Source organism: Propithecus coquereli, unplaced genomic scaffold, assembly GCF_000956105.1.
Source record: "Propithecus coquereli isolate 6110/MARCELLA unplaced genomic scaffold, Pcoq_1.0 Scaffold506, whole genome shotgun sequence".
Lineage (NCBI taxonomy): Eukaryota > Metazoa > Chordata > Mammalia > Primates > Indriidae > Propithecus > Propithecus coquereli.
This window is the reverse complement of record NW_012150908.1, coordinates 156,152-168,625: the sequence shown is the minus strand read 5'-3', so window position 1 is coordinate 168,625 and position 12,474 is coordinate 156,152. Positions and strand designations below refer to the sequence as shown.

The following is a 12,474-nucleotide window of genomic DNA, read 5'->3' as shown; positions in this document are numbered from 1 at the left end:
TCTATTTGAATTTTTATGGGGTTAATCTACATATATTAAGTGCTTATGTCAGACCAAATTCTTACTTCTGTGAAGAAATTCAAAGCAAGAGAAAGCACAGTTGCTACCCTTAAGGAGCCCATAATTTAATATAGGTCTAACATTAAAGAAGGAAAGAAAGTACAGCCAAGTAAATATATTTGTTGAAAAACAGGGAAAAATGCTACCCAATCTACTATCACACTAATATGATATATTTGGGAAGTTTCTGGAGAATCAAAAGACTTTTTTAAAATAAGGTCCCACTGCATTGAATTCAAAGACTGTTTTGGATCAGTGTTTCTTAACCAAGGTGATTTTGCCCCCAGAGGACATTTGGCAGTGTCTGGAGACATTTTTGGTTGTCACAATGAGGGTGGTAGGGTGCTGCTGGCAACTGGTGTGTAGGACCAAGAATCCTGCTAAACATTGTAAAACATAGGACAGAACAGCCCTCTCCACACAGAATTATCTGGTCCAAAATGCCAATAGTGCTGAGGTGGAAATACCCTGTTTCAAATCAAGGCTCAGGTGTAATTAGAGCAGATATCTCTCATTTCACAAAATCAAATCTGGACTTCTATCAAGATGGTGACAATAGATTATGTTTGGAACAATTTTCTGTCTGATTTTTGTATGTCAAAAAAACATGTTAAATCAATGGCTGATTATATCTAAATAAAACTTATCTTCTTAGAATAATCTCTGAATTATTACTGAAAAATCCAAATTTTGTCTTGGCAAACTGGAGGGTAATTGTAAAATCACATGATGACTTGCTGCCTCAGAAGCTGGTAGAATTCACTTTCACATGGTCTTTAAGAAAGGGAGCAAGATGGAGCATGTTGTGGAAACCAACTTCAAAGGCTATGGTTTCATTCCAAATTCTACTATGTAATGAACTTCATAATTCAGTCATAATTATTGAGCTGCATATCTGGCTGCAAGCATCCAATTCTTATTCTTTTTCCCTCAATGAAAGGATATTTTTTAAACAAATGTAGGAGGTCATGAAAGCAATATTCCTTAACTAACAGAGGAGAACTTTGTAACTCATAACAAGCTGCAAGAGTTACCCAGGGAAGCATGGCTCAATTCAACCAGAACCAATTTGTGTTTGCTAAATCCCAGCTGCATGCCCAGCACTGTTCTAGGAAAAGACAGGAGGCTGACAAGGGGAACAGCAAGATGAGACAAGCCCCCATGGAACAATCAGAGACACCCGACAAATCTAGGGTGGGGCTTCTGTTGCCCTGACAAGAGAGCCCTGTGCCTTTCAATTAACTGGCTATGACTTGGCTACTAGTTATGTAGCCTGAGAGAATAGGCCTGAGAAATGCCAACCCCGGTTGTGGCAATCATCCAAGACATTTATTCATTCAACAAATAAATACTGAGTGCCTACAACGTGCCAGGAATTTTGGGGGGGTGCTGGGATCCAGTTCTGAGCAAGACGGGCCGAGCTCTTGTTGCACGGAGCATGCAATCCTGCATGACCCGCTTGCCTTGTCTCCCATTTTTACTGCCCACCAGCCACAGTCCCTTTGGCCCTTCCTCCTATTTTTATGTCTGCACATAGCCCTTAGACATGATCATGTTGATTTTAATATTAAGCCCTTTCTAATAACTTAGCTGGTCCTCGCAGTCTGGGTCTTTCTACCCCTAAATACTTGCAGTAAAATACCAGGTCCATTCCAACACTAATGCATGGCAAGATCCCTAGGTGGACACAACTGATCCTTGGCCAGTGGGTGATCAGACATTGAGGGGCACAGTCTAAAGGAAGCAGCTGCCCAGGGGATGCAACAAAACTGGTGATTTATGAGTAAACATGTCAGAAATGGGCGGGAGATCAACCTGGAACACATGTCATTGGATGAGATTTGCAGGAAGCAGAGCAGAAGATCAGCAGGACGTCAGGATATTGGGTTCTAAAGTTAAGAGGGGGATGCCAGAGAGAGTCTGCAAGGCAGTGAGAAGACACTGGTGATTTGTTTGTGACAGCAACTTTGGACCCTTTTGCTTGTCATGCCATGCCTGTCTTCAAGTGCCAGCAGGACACCTCAGTTGCTGATCAATAGTTTCTGCCTTTATTGCATGTACCTGGGTACTGAAAAATAAGAAATTCATTGAGTGCTGGGGACAGAGGAGTGGAATCAAGGAAGTCTGCATAGGCGGCTGGAAGGAAATATTGACTCAGGTGGAAGAAAGAAGATGGATCTTCAAATTATTGTCTTAAGCAAAGGAGTAAAATAAAATGAGTGCAGGATGTGAGAAGACAAGCAGGAGGAGGGCTGCCACTGCTTGTTGTGGAGAGGGCTGCAAGGCTGCCTAGGTGAGGTGGAACCAGATGAAGTGAGCTTCAATTAATGGACTATGCATTGGGACTTTTTTACCCACTTTGGCTTGTTTAGTATGTGGGAAGATGTGAATAAAACAGAAGCTGTGGCACGGTAAGTGATAGCTGCAAGAGCAGAGAGCAAGAAGACAAATGATGTGCGATAGATTTAAAGTGATTTAGATTGATGATGGTCTGAACTAGGATGGGCATAGGTATCAGTGGAGAGTACTGTGACAGAAAACTCACCAGGATTGTCTGCCTAAATACAAAAGATAGCGAAAAGGTTTTTAGGCTATCATACACATGCCTTCCAATTTTTTTCCTAACAATTACTTAAAATTTTTTTTATCAAATGCCATGATTGTATTATAATACTAAGCAATAATATTAATGTTTACTGAGTGCCTCCAATATGCCTGGACTGTCCTAAATTAACAAGTGTATTGTCTCATTTAACCCTCCCAACAACACAATAACTTAGGAACTATTATTATTGCACTTTACAGATGAAGGCATTGAAGCACAAAGAAGTTAAGTAACTTATCCACAGTCATGCAGAAAGTAGAAGAGCCGAGATGGAACCCAGACAGTCAGACTTCAGATCTTGAGTCCTATTGCCTCTGACAGTACATAGATGGTGCTCAGTAAACGTCTTCAGACACTGAATAAATCCTTGCCAGTGTGAAGCTGTTGTAGCTCCTGTGGAAAGGTCACACATGACAGCTATGCCTATATTAATCTCTCCCTTCTCTTGATCAGTACTTTCCTGAGAAATGCAGCCTCCAAGAGTGAAACTAACATTTTCCCAGTAGGAAATAAATCAGAGTAAAGGACTCTCATTCATTACCCCTCCCCATCAACACTATTATTATAAAATTCTTGTTGTAGATATGAGTCTACAGAATTTGTAAAAACTCCAATACTCTCCCTTAAATCCTAGGAAATTCTGTATATTGCATCTTTTTCATTGGTTTTCATGTGGGGCACACATTATAGATTGTTAAAAATTTTCTAATTTTTGTTGATACCTGTCACCCATAAGTCAAGGTTAGCCTTCTTGATGACTGGTTTACTTTGGGTTTTTGTTTATTCAGTTTTTCCCCTTTGGGGGAGGTTCCTTGGGGGCAAAACTATCAGATGACCTATTTTTCAGTTTATTTCCAAATTATTGAGTGTCTACAGACTTGCCACATGATGCATGATGAGCCCTGTCCTGCTATCATCTTCCCCCAGGGAGTCCTGGAATCCTTTCTGGACCAGCAATCCAGCAATACACATTCCTCTTATCAATTCAGTCAGCACGTGTCCCAAACAATCTGCTTCCCACATGAGAACAGTTTTGTGCAGAGATTAGGATTCCACAGCACATGTCTCCTTCATGTCAGGCTGAAGGTCAGTGTCCACCTTATCCTGACCGTGAGGATTGATGAGGCTGATTCGAATGTGCTTAGATGTGGGTGATGGCCTGTATTCTCTTAAGTGCAGTTCTCCAGTTAATGTCACTACTGTCTTTAAAGGCTCTTTGTGCTGCAGGTGGATTGATGGAGAGCAATTACACATTTGCCAAGGAGTCTAGGGAGATAAGTCTGAGTTTCTGTAATGCTGATGGATGCTGTGGTGATGGAGTGGAAGGCCAAGAGAAAATATTGCTATTTGAGAAAATAAGTTAAATTTTCAGGTTCAGTTTTACACAGGAATAAGGCAAAGTATTTAGATAATAGAGTCTGATCACTCAAACAGCAGTTCAAACTTACAAATAACTTTTACCTTTGTACGGTCGATTAAATAAGCTGGACTGAGTAGGTTAGCAAAAAAATTAATTGTATTTGTCCCCATCATTCTCTGTTCAAGTGAGCTCTATTGAATAATTTCTTCTGGGCCTCTGAAAGAAATTTCAGACAGATTACTTGACTTTTTTGGTGACTTTCATATAATTAATGTTGTCTGGTCCTTTTCAGCCACAAGAACAGACTTGTGTCAATAATTAAAAAGCCTTGTCAAATGTAATGTCAAAACTTCCAAAAGTTAATTCAGTCCAAAACTTCTTTCCTCTCCTCTCCCCTCAGCGTGGGTCTACCTCAGCTTCAGAAGGCTGGTCTGCATGAGGTGGGCGTGGGGAAGAGGCAGGATGTCTGTGGTTCTCTGGCCTGGCTCCATCCTCCCCTCTACTCCTGCTGGCTTAGCTCCCCCGCCCGGGTCTCTTTGGGAGCATGGGGCAGGGAGAAAAGGGAGCTGTAGGTAGGGAAAGCCCACAGGCTGGCTGTAATCTGATTTGGGTGCCCCCCGGAGGAGAATAAAAATTGCCATCTTGACCTCATGGGCATTTTGGTAGATTTCTCAGAAATCCCTGCCTGTCTTACGGCTGCTGTACCCTTGGTTCAGGCCACATCTCTCTTCTGGTCTTCCACTAACTTCCAACCTGCAGCCTCTGGACTTTTGGAGGTCAGCTCCTCTGGGGGCTTCTTTGCCCCTCTCAGTGTTCTTCCTAAGTAAAAGTCTTTTCACGGCATCCTGTTTTGTCTGGGAAACTATGCTCCTTTGCCTCCTGTTTGGGGGAAGGCTCCTCTTCCACAGTGTGGCCCTGTCTTTATTCTCTGTTTAGAGCTGCTAACCAACCATGGACTCCTAATAGCCTCTTCAGCCTGAGTCAGGCACCTGTTCTCTTTGTCCTAAACTCCACAGGACACGCAGGCCAAGAGCTCTGAGTGATTCTCTGGAAATCACGCTTCACTTGGGCTGAGGCAAGGAGCAGATTCTCTTCCCTTCCCCCATGGGGGCCAAATTCACAGGATCCTGATAACTCTCTTCAAAGAAATCCTTTTCCAGGCTGCTTCCACCCCTCCTACAGTGGTGAGGTTGATGGCAGGCCAGAGCTGACAGACTCTACTCCACACTGTCTCACATGCCCTTCATGGGTGGTAGAACCCTGCTTTCAAAATGAGGCTCATCTTGCCTTGTAATGTGGTTCTTAACCTTTGAGACCTCATCTGATTCCCCTTCAAGGAATTCCATTTGAAAATTCTGCTCTGCACTATCCATCAAAATGCAGAGTTAAAAGAAATTCAGTGAAAATGAAGCAAACATGATGAGGTGATGGTTTACCCACTGAGATAATCCACAGAAAGCTGTAGTGCTTGGCAACAGTGTGATAGGCGGAAAATGAAACACGGAGTTCTAAAAGCATTGGCCGAAGAAGGCTCCCTAAAGAAAAAGACACCTGGTTAGGGCTTGAGGGCTGGGTAGTCTTACGACAGGAAGCTGAGAGGTGCTGACGGGAGCAAGGCGAAGGCAGAGGCTATCAGAGGGCTTCTGTTCCCGGTGGTTGTGTGCTAGGGGGCCACGAGTGGGCTCTTCCGGGCCCAGGCCCTGTCTGTGATGCCACATGCTGCAGCAAGGCTACCCACACTTTATAAGCCCAGCAGAATGGACCGAGTATGGTCTTCAGTGTCAAACAGACTTGGATTCAGTTCTTGTCTCCACCACCTACCAACTCTGTAGCCTGGGGCAAGGCATTTCACCTCTCTGATACTGTGTGCTTATCTTAAAAGCTGGGAGGTAATGTTATGTAGTTCATATGGAGACTGTTGAGTATCAAATGTGAAAATACATGAAGAGCAACTATTCAGCTAAGACCCACAAGGTCCCGTCTGAGAAGGAATGCCTGGATCGAAAAAAGAGCCTGAGAAGCAAACATCAATCTCAAAATGAATCAAGATCTTTATTTGTATTTTTTAATTCCTTGAAGGGAGAAACAATGATCAAATCATTATTTCTTTTTTTTTTTAAGTTTCCATTTTATCCTTTATGCCCTTCACTTATCCCACATCACAACCATTCATTCACCTGTCTCTTTCATTTGGCACATAGTAGGTCCATATTAAATTATCGTTAAAATCTAAATAGTTTGGAAAATATTTCTGTATTTCCAAAAGTTAACTAGCCATGGGACCTCTAGCCTTGGCCTGCCCCTCTCTTCTCCAGCAGTTAGATGGTCAGTCCCTGGGAAGATGAGCAAGAGTATGGATTAAGAGATTTGGTTCTGCTAATTCAGAATTAGCTCTCTGAGAACGTGTTTCTATCTCCTCCATTCAACTCTGCACTGGCTGGTGCTGTCTTCTGACTTAATTGAATTTCTTGTGATAGTATAAAAGGGTGGTTTTTAATTTTAGTGAGGAATTTTTTTTAAAGAGTTAAAGTAGAAATGGACTAAGAAGTTTTCCAACCTCCTCATGAAACCTCATGACCGTTTCTGAACTATTATATACAAGACATGTTGTATGAAGTAAAGTTTACTCCTAAGCCCCTTCTTTCCTGCAAACAGGGGTCATTATAATGTATCTCTGGATACTTACAAGATTTAATAACAGTAAAAAGTCACATTGAGCAAGGAATAAACAACCAGCAAACAAAGCAAGCAACTCTCTATCGCTGGCTTTGCATATTACTTGCCTACATATTATGCATAAAACAGAACCTACTATTGAATATCGAAGAGATTTTGCTGTGTTGTGAAGTATAAGCTTGACACAGAAAAACACAAAGCAAGCTGTCTTAGTCACATGCTGAAACATACGATCAATACAAATCTTTCAAAAACTTGGCTAAGAGGAATGCAAATAGAATTCTTTTAAAATGTCATACTTGCTGTCAAGAGACAGTCAGATATGTTCTCTTATAGTTACAGAATCTCCAGGTCAGGTTCTAGGAAGGAGTTTCTTTTGAAAACAAAGCTGAGAAATAAGCAGTGTTACTGCACCAGTGTGCCAGTTTGACCACTGTTCTCCTGCTGCTGATGATGTCTTGGATGTGCACTGAGACAGGTAGCCCCAGCCAGAACAAACACTCCTGTGAGTCTGTAAAGGCCCAGTCCTAGAATGGACAGGAGCCAGATATGACTATCACTAACCCATGGTGTGTGAGACCACACGCAGGGCCTTTGCACTGGCTATGCCCCTGCCTGAAAGCTCCCACTCCCCTCCCTTGACCCCATTCTCCCACTACATTCCTCAGGGAAGCCTTCCTGGGTCTCCAACCAGGACATCCTCCCCATTCATGTGTTCTCGTATTTGGACTGGCATATGTGATTCTCTGCCTGAAGTTGATCTTCTATGTGAACTTAAACTGCAGGGAAGCAGTATTCCCAATGCCAAGCACAATGCCTGGAAGATAGAGGCCCCCAAATGTTAGTTGAACAAATAAAAGAATATGTATGCAGGGAGTAGCAAGAGAGGATGATGTGGAGATTGTTAGAGGTCAGGTCATGGACAGTGAAGGGGCCTTAACCTTGAACTATGTTGTAAAGTGGGAGGCAGGGGGTGGATTTAATTTACCTAGGAACTACATAGTTCTCTAAGTGGCTTCAACTCTGACTTCTGTGTGATGAATAAGGTCCCATAGTAAAGGGATCAGTCTTTCAATAACCTCTGCAAGTTGGTTCAGACCTTCAGGCAAAGGCCTAAAAAAAATTCAGCTAGAAACCAATAAAACTTAAATAACCTCCTGTTCCCTGGGGATAGAGTCTAGGCATCATTGATCCTTTTGTTCCCACCCATTGGCATGTATTCAGCCCTCAGTGAACTCCACAGTCCTGCCTGTGAGAAGCAGGGTAAAGCAACACAGATGTCTACCTGGGGGTAGAGACACAGTAACACAAGAATTAGCACAGCATGCACACCTGAGTCGTGTCCCTCCAGCAACGTGGTCCTTGAACATGTTAGGTGGAATCAAATGAATGAATTCTTCCCCTGCAGTAAACCTTGAGAAAGAATTTATGTCGCATTATTTTCTGACCTCCAGAAGAGAGCATTTTATCAGTCATTTTAATATAAACGAAATTCCCCGTCAAGTTAAACTGCATCAGGATTCTGATGATTCCTGCCAGAATTAAATCACATGGCCCCAGTTGGTGTCAGCACCCACTGTGGGAGACCAAACGGGCGAGGGGAAAGGTCTGTTTCTTTCTTCTAAAATATCTCTGCAAGAGATATTTTAAAAGAGATATTTTTAAAAGAGATTTTGAAGCTGCTGGCAGTTGCTTATTAGACTGATATTTCTACATAATGGTAGTATAGTTTGCAAATAAATATGAAGGTCTCTAATGTTTGTTTCCTAGTTCTTTTCCATCATCGTCATGACCAGTGTTATCATATCATGACTGTTACAACCATTCCTTTACTTTTACTTACTAAGTCTCCGACTAAATACTTTTGGGTGTCAGTTCTCAAAGTGAGAGAGAGAGCAGAGGAGGGAGGAAGAAAGAACCATCTTTCTCTTTTAATTAGGAAGAGCACATCATAACTCTCAGTATCCCACAGTGTCTGAAGACGACCTATGACTAGTTGTTTATTTTCCTGTATGCATTTTTTACATTGTCTTGTCCCAAAAAGGATATGAGGTAACTTTAAAAATACACAATACAAAATTTCAAAAAGAATTAACTGAATAAATTGCTGAGAGAGAGACAAAGGTGAAGCCAACTCAATGAGAGAAATGAAATTCCAATTCACTCGGTGATCATAGGTTGCTTAAAATGACAAACCAGTTGTCCAGAAGTGCAGCTGCCCTTAATGCAGAGACTGCCTGGGCCCTCCTCTAGAGGGCGTGGTGGAGCACAGCTCCAACAACATTCTGCCAGCATCCCAGGTATTAGACTGTGATTGTCTAGTTAGTATGAGGTAGAGTTGATATCAAGAGACAGGCTCCCCCCACCCCGAAAAAAGAAAGACAGTCTCTCTAAAGAAAAAGACATCTGTTTATGGCTTGAAGTCTGGGTAGCCTTATGACAGAAAGCTGAAAGTTGATGAAGGGAGAAAGGCAGAGGCCGAGGCAGAGGCTGTAAGAGAGGCCTTCTGTTCAAGGTAATCCAGGCTTACTCTACAAATGCATCATACCATATGTTCTTTAGGTAGGCAGTCTCGTGCACTTTTTCTCTCAACAGTGCCTCTGACGTATGGTGGGAGGCATTACAGAAGTTATAATTACTGCACAAGAATCCGGTACTGGTGGCTCAGTGGGGTGACAGAGGAGGAGAATTCTCGCTGGTGACTCTGCCAGTGAGAAGTTACTATCCCACCATAATAAACCTAATGCTCCAGTCAACTGTTTGTCAGTCTCTTCACCCCTGACAATTAGCCCCTGTCTGGTACAATACTTTGGAATGTAGTTCTTGACTTGGGCCAGTCTAGGGAAGAAAGGATTGGTTACCTTACATCAACCTCCTTCTAGAAAGACCAAGGGAAATGGAACAACTGTGGAACTCATGAAGAGATTTAAGTGGCTTGTTGCTAGAACATGCTTGTATTATCAACACCTGAACTAAACTGCTGATGACTTGTATTATGGCTTCTAAGATATGCTTTTTAGCATTGACCACATGCCAGACATTCTTTTAAGTATTTTATATGCAGGCTCTTTTAATCATGGAGCTATGGTGTAGTATCTCGTTGGAGTTCATTGGTAGGTTGCATTGCAGACATGATTATTGTTGATCATCTCTGGATGTGAACCACTTGTAGATGCATAAATCACTTTGCCAATTTATTTGAGTTGATTACCTCTGTTCTCTATTTAAGGCACGCCCTTTCCCAGAATTGAGTTAACCTGGGAAGCTGGGATGCTATTCATTACTATTAATAACTAAAGTTGAGCATGAATGAACATACCAATTATCATACTGTAGGATATTGTTGAGGATATTATACACATTGTATATATTCTGTTTTTTACTTTATTTTTTTATTTCAGCATATTATGGGGGTACAAATGTTTAGGTTACATATATTGCCTTTGCCCCACCCAAGTCAGAACTTCAAGCATGTCCATCCCCCAGACAGCGCACATTTCACCCATTAGGTGTGAATATACCCATTCTCTCCTCCCCCCTTCCACCTGCCCAACACCCGATGAATGTTACTACTACATGTGTACATAAGTGTTGATCAGTTAATACCAATTTGATGGTCAGTACATGTGGTGCTTGTTTTTCCATTCTTGTGATATTTCTCTTAGTAGAATGCGCTCCCTGTCCAGGATAATACAAGAAGTGCTAAATCACCATTGTTTTTTGTGGCTAAGTAGAACTCCATAGTATTCATTTTGTTAATCCACTCATGGACTGATGGGCACTTGGGTTGTTTCCACATCTTTGCAATTGTCAAACAGAAGAAAGAATCTCAGAAATTAAAAATATATACATTCTTTTTAGAAAGAGCTGGAGAAATTTTTTTCAATCACAATAAAAAGAATAGCTGGTTTCTCAAAAAATTGACTGCTTTTATCTTATGTCCATCAATCACATGACCTATAACTTTTTTTCTTAGCATTTACTACTAGAAAGTTCAGATCAAATGTAGGATTTACATATACTAAAAATACAGGACATCAAGAAATGCACTTTGTGTACTATCCCCACTCAGGTTTCAACAGGACTCAATATACTCTTTCTAGCTACATTTTCCTTGTTCTTATTTTCCCTTTCTATCCACTGATTTTATCTTCTTATGTTACTTATTTCTGTAAGGCATCTTAAATATGTTTTGGAACAGCAGAGAAATACACACAAATATATTATGTAAAAATCTATCTTTCCAAGAGACATAAACATAATTTCACTAGAGTGTTTGGATATTTTTCTTCTTTAATCTACCTTGCTTCATCTGCAGAGATATTTTCAAAGGAATATGAACTAATCTTTCATTTTGGGTGGTAGAGAGGAAGGAAGAGAATGGGAAATGATGGATTATGAAGATGAAGATGACTCTGTAAGTTAACAATTGAAGTAAATATGAAATCATATTTAGTGTGTAAAAATGTTATATACTATTCTTAAAATTCACTATAAGGTAAGTTTCATGAGAGCAGATATCCTGTTTTCATTGTTTATTGCCCTATCCCCAGCATATAGAAGAGAATCTGGCACACAGTAGATATTAAAACAATGTATTTGGAAAATGTGAATATAATACATTTGGAGTTAGGAGAACTTGGTTAATAGCAATTAAATGATGTTAAATATTGGTTATGTAACCACAAGCATATACTTTTTGGATTCAGTTTCAGCATTTATAAAATAAGGCTATTAGACTATGTATTCACTAAGAATTTTTCTAACTCTAATAATCCTTGCTCTTGTCAAATCTAGTGGCATAGTTAAACATGTAAATGTAAATATCTATAACAATTTGGGAATTTTGTTTTCAAAATAGGGTACCCAGCTACATTTTCAAAGGCCCTGGTAGATATGAGTACACCAAGGCCAAACACCACACCTCAAAGTAAGAACAAAAAGGCTTTCCTTCTATAATTCAAAAGAGACAACATGCACAAGTTTCACTACAGCTTCTATGATGTTGAGGTTTGAGCAAAGGTTGTATTTTTCATTTGATATTGATATTTTGGTTTTAAGTTACTCTGTAGTGACAATATATTTATGTGACAGTCCCCATAATCTTAAAAATAAGGGTTGGTGATTTGTCATTATATTGTACCTTTCATTTGTAAAGGGATTTTAAGGCAATATTGAAGTAATTTTCACAATACTCTCAGTGATCTGAGTTGACAAGAAGAGAAAAAGAAAGCAAATCAATGACAAGTTGGCATTAAACATAAACTACACCACTTTTGCTTAATATGCCATCTAGTGTTCCTGAATAGGGAAGCACATTTTCAATTTCAGATTTCCTCAAAGTCACAAAGATTAAAAATTCAGTGCATCAAAGCAAAGTTGAATTAGAGCTTTCTAAAAAAGTTGGATTCTGAAAATAATTTTGTCTTTCAGCAAGCAATTCCAGTGTGACTACCCAAGGCTTCAACTACTCATGGACCTCCAGTGGGACAGATGCCAAAAAACGTTGAGTATAACCATGGGGCCCTTGGAGTCCTCTGGGCTCCATTTATTCATCCAACCCATATATTGAACAACATCTATGTGCTTTGCTCATAATCATTCACAAGCATTAACAAAGCATCTGTCACGTTTAAAACATTGTCATAGGTGCTGGGAATACATTTGTGAACAAAACAGATCTAAGTTCCAAATTCTGGTGAAGGGGAGACAGACAAGTGGTGATAAGTAAGATAAGTAATACGGAGGGAGCCAAGTGGTGGAGGGAGACAGA

The 12,474-nt window shown here is 40.6% G+C and overlaps 1 protein-coding gene across 2 annotated transcripts in view; it reads left to right on the top strand.

Annotated features, from left to right (window-relative positions):
* The window catches only part of CD96 (CD96 molecule), an 82,101-nt gene that overhangs the window by 52,830 nt on the left and 16,797 nt on the right, over window positions 1-12,474 (top strand). For both annotated transcript variants that reach the window (XM_012656516.1, XM_012656517.1), the window contains 2 exons: window positions 11,563-11,631; window positions 12,135-12,206. In XM_012656516.1, the coding sequence (XP_012511970.1) occupies window positions 11,563-11,631; window positions 12,135-12,206 (141 nt within the window). The remainder of the gene's footprint in view (window positions 1-11,562; window positions 11,632-12,134; window positions 12,207-12,474) is intronic.